Genomic DNA, 19,763 nt, shown 5'->3' on the forward strand with positions numbered 1-19,763 from the left:
TTTTAAAGTGTGAGATACATACCTGAAAGAGCACAAATTGTAAGCTCAAAGAATTATCACAAAATGAGCATATTGGTATGATCACAGAGGTTAAGTGATAGAACATTACCAGAACCCCAAAGCCTTTGGTGTTTCATTCCAGTCACTACTCCCTCCATCCTCCCCATGACTAAGCACTATTTTGACTTTTAATGCCACTGATTATTTTTAAGATGAGATTTGGATTTCCAGCTTATTTAACTGGTTCATTAAAAGTGCATCTCCTAATCTTTGATGGAACAATAATTTGATCATGGCTCTGAATCTTTCTTTTTTAGAGTTGACTTCAATGTTCCTATGAAGAACAACCAGATAACAAACAACCAGAGGTAAGGTCCCTGCTAAGCCTTGGGCTGGGTTTAAGATGTGTGTAGGTGCATAGGATGAAATGGTTTTCCTTTCATATTGTAGTATAGAACTGGAGCAATTTAAGACATATGATTTTGGCTTTCTATCAACTCACTATCTGATATGCTTTCTTATTTATGAGTATATTCAAATATAAGCAAAATCTTAAGAAAGTGATTCCCCTCTCCTTGTTTTTTGAAAATTAGAAGAATTTGTAGTTCACTTTCTTTTTTCTTTTTTTGAGACAGGGTCTTGCTTTTTCACCCAGACTGGAGTGCAGTGGTATGATCATGGTTCACTGCAGCCTCAACCGTCTGGGCTCAAGCAATCCTCTGGCCTTAGCATCCTGCGTAGCTGGGACAACAGGTGTATGCCACTACGCCTGGTTAAATTAAAAAAAATTTTTTTTTGGTAGAGATGGGGTCTCACTATATTTCCTAGGCTGGTCTCAAACTCCTGGACTCAAGTGATCCTCCTGCCTTGGCTTCTTAAAGTGATGGGACCACAGGTGTGAGCTACCATGCCTGGCAGAGTTATTCATTTTTAAAGAATATAAAAATTGGCTGGGTGTGGTGGCTCACACTTGTAGTCCTAGCACTTTAGAAGGCCGAGGCAAGAGGATTGCTTGAGGCCAATAGTTTGAGACCAGCCTGGCCAACGTAGTGAGATACCATCTCTATAAAATACAAACACATAAAAAGAATATAAAAGTTTAAGGTTACGTGGCTTCTCTTGCAAAATGAAGAACTATGTAAAAGAAGGATTTTAAAAGTACCAGTAGTTATTGAGGTTACATATAGTTTTACAAGTCCCCGTTCCAGATGGCTCAGATAAAATCAATTTTTGAGGATTTTCATTTGTTTTCGCTTCCAAAAAACAGAAAAGACTTCAGAAGTACATTTTCAGTCAGTTTAGCTGCTCCAGCGTCTTGGATCGTAGATTTAGAAACAAATTTTAAGTGAGAGTACTGTTCTTGCTTTTGACTAGATTGTAAAATATTTTTATTTATTTATTTTTGTCTTTATTTTCTTTTTAATTTTTTTTAACTTATAGATTACATATATTTATGGGTCACATGAGATATTTTGATACAAGCATGCAATACATAATAATCACATCAGGTTAAATGGGGTATCCATCAAGAAGATTTTTATTTACTTTTTTTCTTTTTGCTTCTTTCTGTCACCTAGGCTGGAGTGCAGTGGCATGATCTTGGCTTACTGCAACCTCTGCCTCCTGGGCTCAAGTGATCCTCTCATCTCAGCCTCCCAGGTAGCTGGGACCACAGGCATGGGCCACCACACCTGGCTACTTTTTTGTATTTTTTTTTTTGTAGAGACAGGGTTTCGCCATGTTGCCCAGGCTGGTCTTGAACTCCTGGACTTCACCTACGTTGGCCTCCCAAAGTGCTGGGATTACAGGCAAGAGCCCCTGTGCTCGGCCTGTTTTAAATTTTAAATGAAGGGTTTGTGCTGGCAAGGTGCTTTCCAATGATCTAGACCAGTGCTATCTAAAAGAAATATAATGTGAACCAAATTGTATTAATTAAATTAAGGGACATTTAACTTTTTTTGTACTAAGTCTTCAAGATCTGTTATATGTTTTTATACTTATAGCACATCTCAATTTGATCTAGTTGTATATCTAATACTCAACGGACATACATGACTAAATAACTATTGGACAGTGCAAGTCTAGACCCAGAATCCTCTTCAGATATTGGTCCCAGAACAGAGCGTGTCATTTTGTCAAGTACTTCCCTGCTGCACCATAGTGGCAGGGTCTTTTTACAGGCAGATCTGATCCCTCTTGATCTTCATTATTATGTAGCACACAGAAAAGATTGGAAATATGCCTGTCAAAGTATTTTAAGAGTAAAGAGCAAAGAAACATGTTTGGAAGTATTTTCATTTCCAGAAATCCATGGAATTGATTAATAAAATGAAGCATTAGAAGTAATAGAACTTGCTGATAAGGGATAGTCCTGAAAACTAATTGGTTCCATTGCACAAACTTTGTACTTGATACAGATTTTTAAAATTTGATAGAAATGAATTCTTATATCTGCTAAATATTAATAGCATAAGATATTTTAGAAATACAACTTTTTTATCATTCAATTATTGCTCAAATGTTATCAGACTGTCCTGGCCATCCTGTCTAAAAATCTCCTCCACTATTGTTCCCCAATCAGAACAGTGGTTTATTTTTTCTGTATTTCACCATCTGATATATTACATGCACACACACAGACACACATATGTTTATTGTCTCTCCCCATTAGAATTACACTTCCATGAGAATAGAGACTTTTTAAAAAAGTTTTTTGTATTATTCTCAGAACCTGGAATGATGCCTGGCACAAAAGAAGCATTCAGTAAATATTTGTCGAATAAATAAAAGCTTTTCTTGATGAATTTTAATTTCTTATAAACTGGCAAAATGGCAAGTTAGTAGCAGGCTTGTAACAAAACTTTTAAATGTTTAAAGGGAGTTAATTTTTTGATTCATTTGTAATCTAATAAATGTGATACATTGTGGAAACCAAGCTCTATACAGTACATTTATTTTTTCCTACATAAAAAAGTGACTTAGGATCTATTAATATAATAGGTGCAGAAAAGTTACTATGTGTTTTTGATTTTTCCCTAAATTTCCTTTAATGGTTTCAAGATTTGGGAATTTTATGTATTTTCCATAGTCATATAAGAAGAGTGTTATTATAGGGGTCCCCAAGACCACCCACATATCCCACGGTGATTTGCTATGACTCAGAGTTGTTCTCATGGCTAAAGTTTATTATGGTGAAAGAATGCATGACAAGATTAGCAAGAGGAAAAGACATGGGGGAGTCTGGAGAAATCCATGGGCTTCCAGTTTCCTGTGAGGGGACATGTCGAGTGTTCTCCTTTCTTCAGCAGTGAAAAATGCAGTAATTGTTGTCAATGTTTCTGCCTGGAGAAGCCTGCTAGAGACTCAGATCCCAAGATTTTTATTGGAAACTGGTTATGTAGGTATCCTCTGCCTAGCAACTACCAAAATTCCAAATTTAGGCTGGGTGTGGTAGCCCATGCCTGTATTCCCCGCGGTTTGGGAGGCGGAGGCCCGCAGATTGCTTGAGCCCAGGAGTTCAAGATCAGCCTGGAAAACATGGCAAAACCCCTACAAAAAATACAAAAATTAGCTGGGCATGCTGGTGTGTTCCTGTAGTCCCAGCTACTTGGGAGGCTGAGGTGGGAGGATCACCTGAGCCCCCAGGGAGGTTGAAGCTGCAGTGAGCTGAGATTGTGCCTCTTCTGCCTCTCCACTCCAGCCTGCTGAGTGACAGAGTGAGACTGTGTCTCAAAAAAAAAAAAAAAAATTCTAGACTTCTAGAGTGGGGCAAGTGTTTAGCATAAATCATCTTGTTTGTATAGACAGTCTTGGAATAGTGAATAGCCCTTAGTCTTGTCAGTTAACTTTGAAAGCCAAGTTCCCAGATACCAGCCAAGATCCAATTGTGCAAGCAGGTCCTTCTGTAGACAGCAGCCTCAGGCCTGCTGTGTTAACTCTTTTCTGTGAAAGGGGCAGATACATAGTAAGATTTTACAATCCTACATAGAGGGTTGGCATTGTATTTAACTTCTTCCCCCAAGGACCACCACTGAATTACTGATAGTAGATTTGAAGGAACTTGGAGAAGAAAAAGAGCTTTATGTTTTATAAGTTTATCAATAAACCAGTTCCCACTAATTTCTAGAAGTAACTTTGTTCTGTTTGTTGTTTCTTTTTCGTTGAAGGATTAAGGCTGCTGTCCCAAGCATCAAATTCTGCTTAGATAATGGAGCCAAGTCAGTAGTCCTTATGAGCCACCTAGGCCGGCCTGATGGTGTCCCTATGCCTGACAAGTACTCCTTAGAGCCAGTTGCTGTGGAACTCAAATCTCTGCTGGGCAAGTAAGTGCCAGGCTCTGGTGCTGATAGACTTTGTGGCGGGGGAGGTTGTCAAGCTTGTCGTTACTGGTTCTTAACTTTCAGACTGCTCAAGTGTCTTCATCTCTTCCTCTCCTCAGGGATGTTCTGTTCTTGAAAGACTGTGTAGGCCCAGAAGTGGAGAAAGCCTGTGCCAGCCCAGCTGCTGGGTCTGTCATCTTGCTGGAGAACCTCCGCTTTCATGTGGAGGAAGAAGGGAAGGGAAAAGATGCTTCTGGGAACAAGGTAGGACCTATGATTTTGACATTATTGAGGGAGAGGGCCTGAGTCTGTAAGAGACGGTGGTTGAAGAATAGAGAAAGCTCATTTATTTTTCCTTAGACACCTTTTATTGAAGTATTCATAGAAAAATGCACAGCTTAATGGATTATCTCAAAGTAAACACACTTGTGTAACCACTGCCCAGGTCAAGGGATAGAATCTTACCAACATCCCAGAAAGCCTTCCTTCATGTTCAGGTGTTTTTTAAATACGTTTGAAAAGTATGTGAACACCTTTGTGGTGGAAGAGTATTCAGTGAATATGATGGTCATGATGATGTCACCTTGGATTTAAGGCATTTTCTTAAGAAGTGTAAAGCATTTTCCTCTAAATCTGTCTTTAAGATAAGGAGGTACAGGTATCACCTTATTTCATAAAGAAACTAAGTCTCAAAAGAAAACACTAAGTTTCAGGAAGGCGGTCATGATTAAAGTTAGAGACAGTGGTGCTGTTGATGGGCTTTAGAGCTCAGCCTATTCGATCAGCAAACATTTTCTATAAATGGCCGGATAGTCAATATTTAAGGCTTTCTGTGTTGTGCAGTGAGTTCCATCTGCGTATAGTCTCTGTTGGAACTACTCACCTCTGCTGATATTGTGCAAAAGCAGTCATAGATAACTCACCAAACAGATTACTGTGAACTGACAACCAGAATTCAAATATTCAGTGATAAACCTGGCTCTTTGCAGATGATTTTGAATTTGCCCATTGGCTAGAATGGAAGCTAAAGGCATTTTTTAGTACTTTCCACTATTTTGGTCTTCAGTGTCTAGAGAACAAGATGCTCTGAGTCTAGTATCTCAATCCCCTTTGGCTTCTCACATTTCTTAAGGTCATTGGGAGTGCCTGCTTTCAAGCAGTTTCTTTTTTTAGCACCAAAGGTCCTGGTCTTGCCTTCTCCTGCTTTTGGCATGGTCTTCCTACAGTGTTAGGAGTCAAATGCTGACCTGAAATTTGGTGTTCTTTTAAACTAGAACTGATGATGCATGAACTCAGGGCTTAGAAATGGCAGGAGGTAACGGGCAAATTGAAGCATAACTTTTTATTCAGGAAATGATGAGCTATGCTAGCTTATGACTTTTTAAATTAATTGACTTGACATTTACTATGTAATGGCTTTTAATACCTGTGATTTCAGGAGTCAGTCCCAAGTTCAAAATGGATTAAAAAAACAAAGTGAGGCTGGGCACGGTGGCTCATGCCTGTAATCCCAGCACTTTGGGAGGCTGAGGTGGGCCATGAGGTCAGGAGTTCGAGACCAGCCTGGCCAACCTGGTGAAACCCTGTCTCTACAAAAAATACAAAAAAGTTAGCTGAGTGTGGTGGCAAGTGCCTGTAATCCCAGGTAGTCGGGAGGCTGAGGCAGGAGAATTGCTTGAGCCTGGGAGGTGGAGGTTGCAGTGAGCTGAGATCACACCACTGTATTCCATCCAGTCTGGGCGACAGAGCAAGACTCTGTATCAAAAAACAAAAACAAAAACAAAGTGAGGACATGAGGACATAAACATTTTACCTTTATCCAAAGTGCCCATATTGATCTTTTAAGGGTCTTCTCTTTCTTCTAGTTATTTGCAGATCAAAAATGAGAAATGAGTTCTGATTGATATTTTTATTTCCATGGCACCTTTTTTCATGAAGAGCTTTCCATTTACCCCGTTTTTCTTTAAACGACTTTAAAGATACAGGATCTTGCTCTGTTGCCCAGGATGGAGTGCAGTGGCATGATCCTGACTCATTGCAGCCTCAAACTTGTGGGCTGAAGTGATCCTTCTACCTCATCCTCCCAAGTAGCTAGGACTACAGGCACATACCACCATGCGCAGCTGACTTTTAACTTATTTTTTTCTGGTAGAGAAATGGTCTTGCTATGTTGCCCAGGCTGGTCTTGAACTTCTGGATTTAAGTGATCCTCCCATATTGGCCTCCCAAAGTGTTGGGATTATAGGCATGAGCTACTGCACCTGGATTCCTTAACTTGTTCTTAAACAGAGGGGTTATTATACCTTTTTGATAGAAGGGGAAATTTCACAGTCAGAGAGCAACTTCCCAAAGGTTACACAATGAATTAGTTTCAGAGCTGGTCATAGAACTCGGTCTCCTTACATTTGAGCAGTATTATCGTTACTACATGTGTCATCTTCCAATCACACTAGTGGCAGATGTTGTTCTATTCTAGAGAGGTTATGGGAGCACCATAGTCTTCAATTTTAGCATTAGTGTCTGCAATTCTTTGGGTCTTTAGGGAAAAGCCCCATTTTTTTATGGCAGTCATCTTCACCTCCTTGATACATACATATGGGCATAGGAGAAGGCAGTGACTAAAATGAACATCTGCTGTGTGCTGTGTACTCTTCTGTGCCATGTCCCCTTTCATCTGGCTTGCTTCTTGTGAATCTTGGCTTAATCTCCTGTCAGAGACTATTTGTTTTGCCTATCCTCCCATCTTGCTACCTGTCCCCTTTGGGGTATCCCTTGATGGCAAGCTGGCATTTTAAAGCTCTATGTTTAACTTCTACACTTTCTTCCTCTCTCTCTTTGTAGAAGGATATTTCTTGTGTTCTCTGATGTCTGGCTTCCAGGGAAGGCCATAAAATACCTCTTTGTCAATGTAAAGTGTTTCTGAGGTCCTTTTCTGTTGTCATGTTTCTATCTGCCTTCTCTGTCCGAACTTGCCCTTGTTGCTTTTATGAGGAATATGTGTGGGAGCCTCTTTTACTTCATAGAAAGGCCTTGGTAGCCAGCAGCTTGAATCAGGTATGATACTAACTTTCACAAAGAGAATGTGTTAAAATGAGGAACTAAGTCAAGGAGAGGCAAGGATAATCAGAACCTTGAGCTGAAGGCTGGGGAGAGGCTAGTGGGATGTGGTTGACTTAATGTGATTAGAGGTTAAGCCATGGTTCAGGAATATTAGGTTTGCAATTTGAGGGAAGGTAAGGGATAGCAGAAACATGCAGAAATGACCAAAGTACCTGGAATATTTGGAAGAAAGAACACATCCTATTGCTGGTTGTAAAAAATTGCTGTCTCACCTACTCGGTCTTTAGAGACGTTCAAGAGGACTCTTGGTGTATGAAATGCTTTTCTAGTTGCCTTTGGAGCCATCACATTTTCTCTTTCTGTTTTTCTCTCTAGGTTAAAGCTGAACCAGCCAAAATAGAAGCTTTCCGAGCTTCACTTTCCAAGCTAGGGGATGTTTATGTTAACGATGCTTTTGGCACTGCTCACAGAGCCCACAGGTACCAAGAACTTTGTTCACTACCACACTGAGAACAGTATTCCTGTTTACTTGAGTAGCCCAAGCTCTGGGTTGCTTTTGGAGAGTTCTGTATTATACTGAGATCCTTTCAGCTTGTCTAATTGGAGCTACCACTGTGGCTCTTGTGAGTATGTCTCATCCAAAGAGGAAATAATGGTAAAAAAAAAATTGGTAACTGTAGAGCTTTTTATGGAGTTTCAGTAAGAGGTTGCTCTTTTCCACCTTAGATATTTTGTGTAGTTATCCCTTTGTGAATGTTATAAGATCAGATGATCATGCTTTCAGTAGGAAGCCAAATTGTGGAATCCTCTTCTGCTATCATCAGCCGGCCAGTTTACATATTGTGATTAGCTCTTTGGCCTGCTGAAGAGTGTTAACTGGGTATCTTAAATTCAACTTAAGTTCATTACTTTGTACTCTTTCCCCTTGACCTTGCACTATAAGTTAAAAATTGTATCTTGTACCAAAGTGTTTTTTGTTGCAACGTGGGGATGAAAACCATGATCTCCTTCAGTCCAGAAGTAGAAATATTTCAGTGATAAGGAGCTGGCCTCTAGGAGTAGGAGGAGTGATAGGGATTGACTAGAATTTGAATGTCTTTGGTCTTTTCTAGCTCCATGGTAGGAGTCAATCTGCCACAGAAGGCTGGTGGTTTTTTGATGAAGAAGGAGCTGAACTACTTTGCCAAGGCCTTGGAGAGCCCAGAGCGACCCTTCCTGGCCATCCTGGGCGGGTATGAAGAACTCTTTAAGATCATGCTTTAAGTATTGTTTGACTGGTAGTAGGTCATAACTTGGGCGTTTATTGTCATATAGCTCAGTCACAATGGGCTAACTGAGGAGAATTTAATAAAGGAACTACAGGCTGGGCATGGTGGCTCACACCTGTAATCCCAGCACTTTGGGAGGGCCCAGGCAGGAAGATTGCTTGAGCCCAGGAGTTTGAGACGGGCTTAGGCAACATAGTAAGATCCCATGTCTACAAAAAAAAATTAGCTGGGCCATGGTGGTATCCACCTGTGGTCCCAGCTACCAGGGAGGCTGAGATGGGAGGATCACTTGAGCCTGGAAGGTAGAGGCTGCAGTGCACTTGTGATCATGCCACTGCTCTCCAGCCTGGGTGATAGAGCAAGACCCTGTTTCAAAAATAAATAAAAGAGCTACATACAGAGGTGAGGGTAGGGTTCAGGGAAACCACAAAGGGACAGTACAGTAATTTGGGGCTAGCAACTGCCATCATGATCTCTAGGCCTGAAGGGACAAAGGGAGGGGAATGGTTATCAGAATTCAGAGAGGATAGTTGGTGTGGAGAGAGTCATCTGATGGGAACTGTAGCCTTTGGTCAAAGGACACAAGATCTGGTAGGGAGGGAGCCAGGGAAATAAGTACTCTGGTCTCCTTTCAGTCTCCTGCTGCTGCACCCACTCCCACCCTCAACGGGCTTTGTTCTCCAACTTTCTGTAGACCTGGAATATGGGAGTGAGTGCTACCTAGTGCCACCTGAAGGTTAGGTTTTTAGATTCAGACTGACATAGCTGTTATGGGGAAGTGGATGAGAGATTTTTTTGCCCCCTTCCTTGCAGTGTAGTTTCCCTAGGCCATTAACAGTTTTTGGGGAGAATTTTATATTTTATTAAACAAGCTTTATGGTAGAAACACTCATCGGTACGGAAGTTGAGAGAATAGTACTGTGAACTCCCAGGTACCTATTACCCTGTTTCAACAATTAATTGACATTTTTGCTAATCTTGTTTCTTCTATATCCTAACCCTCTTTTTTTTTGGTCAGGAATGTATACATATATATACACACACACACACATATATATGTGTATATTCCCGACAAAGTGAATTTGTTAGGAACATACGCATATTCCAGACAAAGTGAATACAAGTGAAATAAGGATGCGTGTGTGTGTGTGTGTGTGTGTGTGCGTGTGTGTGTGTGCGTGTGTGTGTATATAGATACAGGGTCTCACTCTGCTGCCCAGGCTGAAGTGCTGTGGCATGATCACAGCTCACTGCAGCTTTGACCTTCCACACTCAAGTGATCCTCCCACCTCAGCCTCCCAAGTAGCTGGGGCTACAGGCATGCATTACCATGCTCGGCTAAGTTTTGAATTTTTTTGTAGAGATAGGGTCTCACTATGTTGCCCAGGCTGGTCTTGAACTCCTGGGCTCAGGCGATCCACCTTCCTTGGTCTCCCAAAGTGTTGGGATTACAGGCGTGAGCCCATTCCCTGCTTTCAGGAATGTTTTTAAGTTAGTCTTAGACATCATATACTTTCACTTACATAGGTTGAGTATCTCTTAACTGAAATGCTTGGGACCAGAAATGTTTTGGATTCCAGATTTATTTTTGGATTTTGGAATATTTGCATGGTACTTGTTGAGCATCCTAATCTGAAAATATGAAATCTGAAATGTTCCAATGGTATTTCCTTTGTGCTCAAACAGTTTTGATCTTGGAGGATTTCAGAGTTTTGGATTAGGGATACTCAATCAGTGATACTCCTGTATGCATCTTGTAACTGATAAGCAGATTTCTTTTAATCATCATATTATACCTAACAAATTAAGCAGTTTTGTTACTATGATCTAATACCCAGTCTGTATTCAGATATTCTTGATCATCTCAGAAGTGTGTTTTTACAGTTCGTTTGTTGGAATAAGGAACCAAATGAAGTCCATGCATTGCCTTTGGCTGTTAGGTATCTCATGTAATACCCTATTTATTATTTTCACTCTGTTGATTTGTTGAAGAAACAGAGGCATTTGAGGTGTAAGCTATTCTTTAGAAGAAATTGAGGTGCTTTCTTCCCTTTGTGTGTGTGTGTGTGTGTGTGTGTGTGTGTGTGTGTATGTATTTAAAACAATCCATCTATATCCTTGGTGGTAATCAATCTTTACAAGTGAAATAAGTAGTAAATAGTTTCTTGTCATTGATTCACACACATCACTGTTGTTTCATACCTCCTTTTCACAAATCCTAGCCTAGGGTCTCTCTCAGGATAGGCATTATCTTGTTTATTAAATGAAGAAGGAAACAGACTCAAGGTGATCTGTCCATATAAGTGGTATTTAGATATATGGAAATGTTTATGGAAGACAAGCTATAACATTGTTTCTCTTTAGTTTGGATCTTTTTTCTCTCATAGGGAGATGAAAGATGCATGTGTATTTATCTTATTTTCTTTTACTAGAAAATAAGCTCCCAAAGGGTAGGGATCTTTCCTTTGCTTTTGCCCACTGATGTTTCTCAAAGACCTACAATAGTGCTTGGCACAGAGTAGGTGCCCAGTAAATGTATTGAATTGGGTGATCCAAAAAAAAAAAAACAAATGCCATAAAGAAAATGTCCCAGGCTGGACATGGTGGCTTATGTGTGTAACCCTAGTGCTTTGGAATACCAAGGCAGGAGGATCCCTTGAGCTTAGGAGTTTGACACTAGCCTGGAAAACATAGTGAGACCTTGTCTCTACAAAAAAATTAAAAAAGAAAAATTATCCAGGGGTAGTGTTGTACGCCTGTAGTCCCAGCTACTTGAGAGGTTGAGGCAAGAGGATTGCTTGAGCCTAGGAGTTCCAGATTATAGTGAGCTATGATTGCACCACTGCACTCCAGCCTTGGCAACACAGTGAGACTTTGCATTGAAAAGAGAGAGAAAAAAAGAAAATGTCCTAGTAACTGAGTATAGGGTATGACTTTAGGAATATCTATTTTTGTGCAGTATATATTTATTTGGTATACAGTCTGATCTCTGCTGTAAGGTTAGGATAATTGTGAGTGGGCTCCAGGATGCCATAATTAGCAGTCGTACTCAGACACAATTAGCCATCTTGATGCTCTGAATTGTGTGTGTGTGTGTGTGTGTGTGTGTGTGTGTGTGTGTTAGGGAGTGTGAAAAATAGGTATATTTGGAACTCATAGTTTCCTTAGCCAAGAGTAGGTCTTCTGAGCCCTACTTAGAATATGGGTTTAAATCTGTTGTCTGTCAGCTTCTAGGTAGAATTTTTAAAAAGATGTACTGATGGTAAGTTGGGTGAGGAATTTTTAAAAAGATGTACTGATGTCTGGAGCCATACCTTAAAAGGATTTCTTAGAAATGGATTGAGTTTTTGGGTTGGAGAAACATAGGGCAAAGTTAGGCAGTACTTTTGTCACTTTGAGACATTTCTCTTTTCCTGTGCCTTGATATAGAAACTCAGGTTCTGTGTAATATATCACTTCTCTAGTACATTGTTCTTTAAGTGATGATACTTGCTTTCTCTTCTAGAGCTAAAGTTGCAGACAAGATCCAGCTGATCAATAATATGCTGGACAAAGTCAATGAGATGATTATTGGTGGTGGAATGGCTTTTACCTTCCTTAAGGTGCTCAACAACATGGAGATCGGTACTTCTCTGTTTGATGAAGAGGGAGCCAAGATTGTCAAAGACCTAATGTCCAAAGCTGAGAAGAATGGTGTGAAGATTACCTTGCCTGTTGACTTTGTCACTGCTGACAAGTTTGATGAGAATGCCAAGACTGGCCAAGCCACTGTGGCTTCTGGCATACCTGCTGGCTGGATGGTGAGTCACTTGAGTGGGTTGGTAGTGTGAGTGAATAGAAACTTTGTGGTGTCATTCATTCATTGATTCAGCCAACCAACAAGCATTTTAAAACAACCTCTATAGGAGATCTCTGTCAGAGAGTGTGCCGCATGTTGCAGTGAGTCACTTATTATGGGAGAATCCATGAGAGAAAAGCAGTGTTATTGGACTACTGGCGTCTTCATCAGTAATATTGCAAAACCATTTTTTTTTTTTTTTTTTTTTGGCGATGGAGTCTTGCTCTGTTGCCAGGCTGGAGTGCAGTGGCATGACCTTGGCTCACTGCAACCTCTGCCTCCCAGGTTTAAGCGATTCTCCTGCCTCAGCCTCCCAAGTAGCTGGGACTACAGGCGTGTGCTACCACGCCCAGCTAATTTTCATATTTTTAGTAGAGACGGGGTTTCACCATGTTGACTAGGATCATCTCGATCTTTTAACCTCGTGATTTACCCGCCTCAGCCTCCCAAAGTGCTGGGATTACAGGCGTGAGCAACTGTGCGCGGCCCATTTTTTGTTTTATCTGTTTTTTACTTCTTATGTTTAATGTGTATTAAGTACTTACTATGTGCTGGAGATAGTGTTATGCACTTTCATGGTTTGGGTTGCTTTGGATTATTTTGCTACCTAGAAACCTGTATAAGAAAACTTTCTTGGCTGGGTGCGGTGGCTCATACCTGTAATCCCAGCACTTTGGGAGGCCGAGGAAGGTGAATTACCTGACGTCAGGAGTTCAAGACCAGTCTGACCAACATGGTGAAACCCTGTCTCAAAAAAAAAAAAAAAAAGAAAACTTTCTCATATGAAAAGATTAAGAAGTATACCGATTACGAGCAGGGAGAAATGTACGTGTATATATTAATATAGTTGATTTTAGGGTGCTCTGAATATCATTTTTATACTACATAAAATTGTAACATGTTTTTACTTGCTAGTTTGCTTAGTTTTTCTTTCGTCAGGCATTCAGGTATTATTTAGTTCAGTGTTTCTCAAAGTGTGTTCCTAAGACCAGCAGTATCAGTATCATTTTTGGAACTTGTTAAAAATGCAAGTTCTTAGGCCCCACCCCAGACCTACTGAATCAGAAATTGGGGGTGGGGCTGAGCAGTCTGTTTGAATAAGCCCTTCTGGTGATTCTCATGCATGGCAGAGTTTGAGTACTCCTGATCTAGTTCACTGTCATTCCCAACACTATTGACATCTGTTGTTTTATGAGTGACTGTTGAATTGTAAGGTTGTTTAAGGCAGCCTTGGCCAGTAGATGCCAGTAGCACCCTCCCAAGTTGCAACAACAAAAATATCTCCAGACATTGCCACATGTCTATCCATTGTGGAAGGGCAGAACTGACCCTGGTTGAGAAACATTGATCTAGTCTTCACTAACATAAATAGTATGGCTAAGAATGTCTTTATTAAATAACTTTTGAGGTTTTCCTTTAGACTTGATTTTCCATACAGTAGAATTTTTGAGTACAAAGGGCATGAACAGTTTTCTAATTTTAAAGACTGAAGGGTAACATTTGGTTCTAGAAGAAACTGGTGTGCAGCCTTGAGTTCTGGTCTTGGTGGAGGTGGTGTTTCAGTAGCTTTTCTTGATAGCTCATCTTTCTCTTCCAACTCTGCCCCTCAGGGCTTGGACTGTGGTCCTGAAAGCAGCAAGAAGTATGCTGAGGCTGTCACTCGGGCTAAGCAGATTGTGTGGAATGGCCCTGTGGGGGTATTTGAATGGGAAGCTTTTGCCCGGGGAACCAAAGCCCTCATGGATGAAGTGGTGAAAGCCACTTCTAGGGGCTGCATCACTATCATAGGTAAGTGGTCCTATACAAAGGTAATACCAATATGAGCTGTTAGAATTCTGATCAGAGAAAGGTAGAATAGAGAACTTCTGTCTCTTCATTCTGGATAAATCTCAAGAGCTAAACAGGTAGATAATTTACAGAGGAGCCTCTTGGTAAGATAGAGTTGGGGGTTTATCAGCTACCTTTTGGGTTAGAGAGCACACTGCCTTACAGTTTTGGTGCCAATCCTTGTTTTTTCTTTTCTCTTTTCCCTTTTTACCTGGCTTTCATTCAACAGGTGGTGGAGACACTGCCACTTGCTGTGCCAAATGGAACACGGAGGATAAAGTCAGCCATGTGAGCACTGGGGGTGGTGCCAGTTTAGAGCTCCTGGAAGGTGAGGTTCTTTTGTTTTTTGGCTTGCTTGGGAGAAGGGTGGGGCTGTGCAGTGAGAGGTGGGTAAAATGGAGTAGAGAAAGTTGATAGGTTCTGTTGTCATTAGCAGTCATTACTAGCTGGGCAGTACAGAGGAACTTCAGATAAAGCTCCTGGCATCCACTGAGGTGGGGAGGGACAGAAAGAAACTTGTTCTGAGAGCTGTGGTCTAGCAGACATGGAATCCAAAATGCACAATTCCCCAACTCCTGGCCATATATCCTAAAAAACAGCTGGCATGTTATTGGGAAGATAAATGTAGGGGGAGATCTGGCTTACTGGGCCCTATAGTAATGCTGTCTATGTATATGTGCTCTCTCAAAAACAGGTAAAGTCCTTCCTGGGGTGGATGCTCTCAGCAATATTTAGTACTTTCCTGCCTTTAGTTCCTGTGCACAGCCCCCAAGTCAACTTAGCATTTTCTGCATCTCCACTTGGCATTAGCCAAAACCTTCCATGTCGATTCAGCTAGTGGCCAAGAGATGCAGTGCCAGGAACCCTTAAACAGTTGCACAGTATCTCAGCTCATCTTTACTACACCCTGGATATGCCTACATTCTTCAAGATCCCATTTGAATTTCTTAGTGACTAAACCCTTGTGCATTCTAGAGTGCATATATTTATATTTTGCCTGTTAGTGAGCTGTGTTAGCTTAGTTCTCTTTTGATGTAGCTTATTCTTATTAGCTTTGTCACTGTTTCACTACTCAGCGTGGAAACAAGATGAAATTGACTTTGTAGGTAGGGAGGTGAAATTGATGATCCATTAAATAAACAATAAAAGTGTCCACTGAAACCGTGATTTTTTTTTTCCTGTCATACTTTGTTAGGAAGGGTGAGAATAGAATCTCGAGGAATGGATCAGATATCTACATTGCTGAATGCAAGAAGTGGGGCAGCAGTGGAGAGATAGGACAATTAGATAAATGTTTATTCTTTATCAAGGGCCTACTTTGTGGCAGACATTGTTTTAGTGCTTTTATTCTAACTTATTTTTATTAGTTACACATGGTCATCCTTTAAAAAGTTAAGGCTTATAACAAAAAAGCCCCAGCCCATTCTTCCCATTCAAGATTCCCACTCCCCAGAGGTGACCACTTTCAACTCTTGAGTTTTTCTGGTATATACCTTTAGGTTTCTAAGTAATATGCTTATATTGTTCACTTCTTTTTTTTTCTTTTTCTTTTAAAGAAATCTGTTAATTTCATACCATGGAAGAAGTCTCTGTTCCACGTATATTTCCACTTCTTCATTCTCTCAGTATAGTTTTGTCACAATTTTAGATCAAAAGTCTATATAACTAATACAGCTGAGCTATGTAGTATGCTATGATTAAATTTACTTATGTAACTTTTATTTTTTTGGAGTTAAGTGTTTAAAAAAATTTCTTTTCTATATATACCTATCAGTGATTCATTCCCAAATCTTCCAGAAGCATGTGTCAATATATTGAAACATGCTGAATAATCCTTGTCAGAGCTATCCCTGCAGGAGTCCTCGGTGCTCTTTTTTCCATTTGTACTTGATGCCCTTTACGTAAGCTGTACAGCTGTTGCTCTGGGATTTCCTATAACCTTCTTGGGGATTCCTTTTACCTCCTGTGTTAGACTCGTTTTCTAAATTCCCCCTTTTCCTTCTTTCTTGGTCTACTTTTTGTAGAACACAAGACTCTACTAGCTTCCTGAGAAAGGGTGCCTGGGAGGCAAAATCTCTAAGACCTTGTAAGTCTGAAAATGTCTTTATTCAACCCTTATACTTGATTCCTAGTTTGGCTATATATAGAATTTTAGCCTGGGTATCACTTTTTGAGACTCGAAGCCATTGTTTCATTGTCACTGTCAAGAAACTAATGGCCATTTGGATTCTTTCATCATCCTTATAATTTTACCTTCCTATCTCTTTCCTGTCCTTTTAATGGAGTTCTGGGAGAGAGCAGAGGTAAACATCATTTGAAAAAGCTATGTCTAACCAGAAATTCTGTGCTGGGCATTTTACACGCAAGATACATATTTCACCTTTAGGTATGAAGAAATAAACTTTGGACAGGATCACAGAGCTAAGTAACAGCAGGGATTCAAGTCCAGGTTTGTCTGGTTCCAATGGCTGATGCTTTTCCAATTTGCCTCCCTCCCTGACATCATGCTTGTAGACTATATCTTTTTTGTTTAACCCTGGATAGAATAGCAAAAGAAAATTTTGGTTGCTCTAAACAAAACTTTGAAAGCTGAAGTTTTTTCTTGGTTCACTGTATTTTAGTTAATACTGTATGCATATTTGTAGTTAATTTTAAATTGTACTGTGTTTCTGCATACCTCTAAGGGTACTAAGGAATTCTAATCCAATTTTTGTGACTTTTTATTCCTGATTACCTTTCCTCCAACATTTTAAAAATTATTTCAAATGGAACTGAAAGCAGCATAAACTCATAAACCCAGCACCTAGACTCTACAATTGCCAACATTATCTATCCAACAATCTCTGACAGTACCTTGTAAGTACTTTCTACTGGACTCAGCTTCCATGATTTCCCTCACCCCATATTTATTTGGGTTGTTAACCTAGAGAATGAATGGGGGAAATGCCAGTCATAAACAACTTGGCAGTTAGCCAATCTGAGTATCTGCTATATGCTTAAAGACATGATGGTGGGAATATAAGATAGCATTTATGTTCTGAAGGAATTTTTAACCTGGTCAAAGAAAATAGTAGATAAACAATTGTGAGCATATAAACTAGAACAGTATAAGGGGCTGGGCATGGTGGCTTATGCCTGTAATCCCAGCACTTTGGGATCACCTGAGGTCAGGAGTTTGGGACCAGCCTGGCCAACATGGTGAAACCCTGTTTCTATCAAAAATACAAAAATTAGCTGAGTGTGATTGTAGGTGCCCATAGTCCCAGCTACTCTGGAGGCTGAGGCCGGAGAATCACTTGAACCTGGGAGGTGGAGGTTGCAGTGAGCTGTGATCACGCCACTGCACTTTAGCCTGGGTGACAGAGCAAGACTTAGTCTTAGAAACCACCCCACAAAACAGTGTTAAGGATGCACCTTCTGATTTAATTTAGAATTACGAATTACTGGTAAAATAATGCAAAGGTATATGCTTTAAGTTGTAAATTCACCTTTAACCATAGATTATATGTGTGTTTTTATATGCAGGAAAGAAAGTAATTCCTATGTTGTAAGTGAACAATTCAGTCTGTTCTTTAGCTCAGTGTTTTCCTGTTTTCTTCATTTCCAAAATTTTCCTCTAGCACAGGGGTTTACACATGATCAAAAAGGAGTATACAATGAAGACTCCTTAATCAGTCCCCTAGCTACCAGTTTCCCTTCCCAGAAGCAACCTCTGAAGACCAGTTTCCTTCAATCTAAGGCTACTTAATATACAATTAAGAGCATACCCATGTGTTTGTATATTTGTATATAAAGATATTAAAATGTAAATGGTGGCAGACCTTCTGTTCTGTAGTTCTGATTAGTGTTTTCTTTTTTACCTCTTGAGTTATTCCCTGTCACTTTGGATTCCTTAGACCATAGTGTGCATCACATCTTCCATTCTCCCCCGTCCCATGCTGGCTATATTCCTATATTCGTACTCTGATCATAGACATTTGTTTGCTATCTGTAAAAGGAAGAACTGGAGATAACAGTGTCCTCACCCCATTTACCTCTTTTTAAAAATTACACCTAGAAGCTGAAGGACAACAGATTTAACCCCATAATCTTTTACTCATTTTCAATTTGCTTCACTATGATGTGCCACATGCTGATTCCAGATAAAAGCAAGTGATTTCCTGATACATTATTAACCATTAAACAAATCTTAATGGCTTTTGGCCATCAGAATTCCTGGGCTTTGTTCAATCTCTCTTGAATCCTTTAAGTACAAATGAAAGAGCACTGATAAGCTCAAATTTTTATTAATAACCTTGGAACAAATACATTAGTAATTCTTTATAGTCATATAGCATTTCACAATTTTGAAATAACTTTCACATAATACCAATTGAACCCTCACAACAGCCCTGTGAGGTAGGCAGGGTAGGTGTTATTTTCCTACTAGTGAGGAGAACAAGGCTAACAGGTGAAGTAAGGTCACACAGTTGGTAAATGATGGAGCTAGGACTAGAACCTAGGCCTTCTGACTTGCCTCCCTGAGAACATTCAAGTAATGATATCCTATGCTATATAATGAAGATTCATCTCCTATGATGTTGATCAGGTCTGTTTTTATACATTTTACCTGTTTTTATATTACCTTTCCCTAATATTGAAAAACACTAAAACTGATGAGACATTTCTTCTCTGTTACTGGACTTTTTCTTGGATATATCAAACACTATCCTAAGATGAAACTTCTGTTTTGAGCATCCTTGGCTATAAATTCTAAATTATGATATGAACATTTATTTTACAAAATTCTGCAAAAGTATGTTGAACTTAAGAAAAACAAAACAGGTCTGTTTATATTCTAAAAAGCTTTGCCGTCTTTCCCAGTACTACTAAGGGAAAGGTGTTCAACAACATTACAATATTATTGGGAAACCTATGCAGAGTGCACCTAAATGCAAGCCATATAACAGTAATTTGTTTTCCTTGTTGGCCTTATAGAGGATGGAGAACCATTAGTGTCTTATCTCAGGTTTGATCTTATTTTATATGTGACATCCTCAGCAACAAGCTAAAAAATGATGTGAATTATATCAATAGGAGGGCTCAAGCAGCAGTGATGAAAACATATGTACAGTATGTGGTAAAAAGGAACACTTGGTTCTTCAGTGGTTTTACCTAGGTCCAGTGTAATTACTTAACAAAACAGATTTTAAGCTACAGCATCTCTGTTAAATTTAGAAATGTGAAATATGGTAGAGTTATCAACTTGGAATACAAGACTAAAACTGAATGTAACTGACCCAAAACTCCTGTCAAAAGCACAATAAAGCTCAACAGGCATAAAAACTAAGGGATAAAACCCAACTGCTCTGACATACAGTGAAAAACAGCAAATGCAAACCATCAGGTTGAAGTGAATTACAAAACATTAGGCATGTGAGCATGTTTTAAAAATATGAAAATGACACTGAG

At 39.8% G+C, this 19,763-nt stretch overlaps 1 protein-coding gene across 1 annotated transcript in view; it reads left to right on the forward strand.

Moving 5' to 3' along the window:
• The window catches only part of PGK1 (phosphoglycerate kinase 1), a 20,861-nt gene extending 5,382 nt beyond the window's left edge, over nucleotides 1-15,479 (forward strand). The window contains exons 2-10 of the mRNA XM_017518815.2: nucleotides 318-368; nucleotides 4,167-4,322; nucleotides 4,439-4,583; nucleotides 7,755-7,858; nucleotides 8,492-8,611; nucleotides 12,153-12,447; nucleotides 14,096-14,273; nucleotides 14,542-14,640; nucleotides 15,007-15,479. Of these exons, the coding sequence (XP_017374304.1) occupies nucleotides 318-368; nucleotides 4,167-4,322; nucleotides 4,439-4,583; nucleotides 7,755-7,858; nucleotides 8,492-8,611; nucleotides 12,153-12,447; nucleotides 14,096-14,273; nucleotides 14,542-14,640; nucleotides 15,007-15,047 (1,189 nt within the window). The 3' untranslated portion in view covers nucleotides 15,048-15,479. The remainder of the gene's footprint in view (nucleotides 1-317; nucleotides 369-4,166; nucleotides 4,323-4,438; nucleotides 4,584-7,754; nucleotides 7,859-8,491; nucleotides 8,612-12,152; nucleotides 12,448-14,095; nucleotides 14,274-14,541; nucleotides 14,641-15,006) is intronic.
• Nucleotides 15,480-19,763: the final 4,284 nt, after the last annotated feature.

This window comes from Cebus imitator, unplaced genomic scaffold (genome assembly GCF_001604975.1).
Source record: "Cebus imitator isolate Cc_AM_T3 unplaced genomic scaffold, Cebus_imitator-1.0 Scaffold705, whole genome shotgun sequence".
Classification (NCBI taxonomy): Eukaryota; Metazoa; Chordata; class Mammalia; order Primates; family Cebidae; genus Cebus; species Cebus imitator.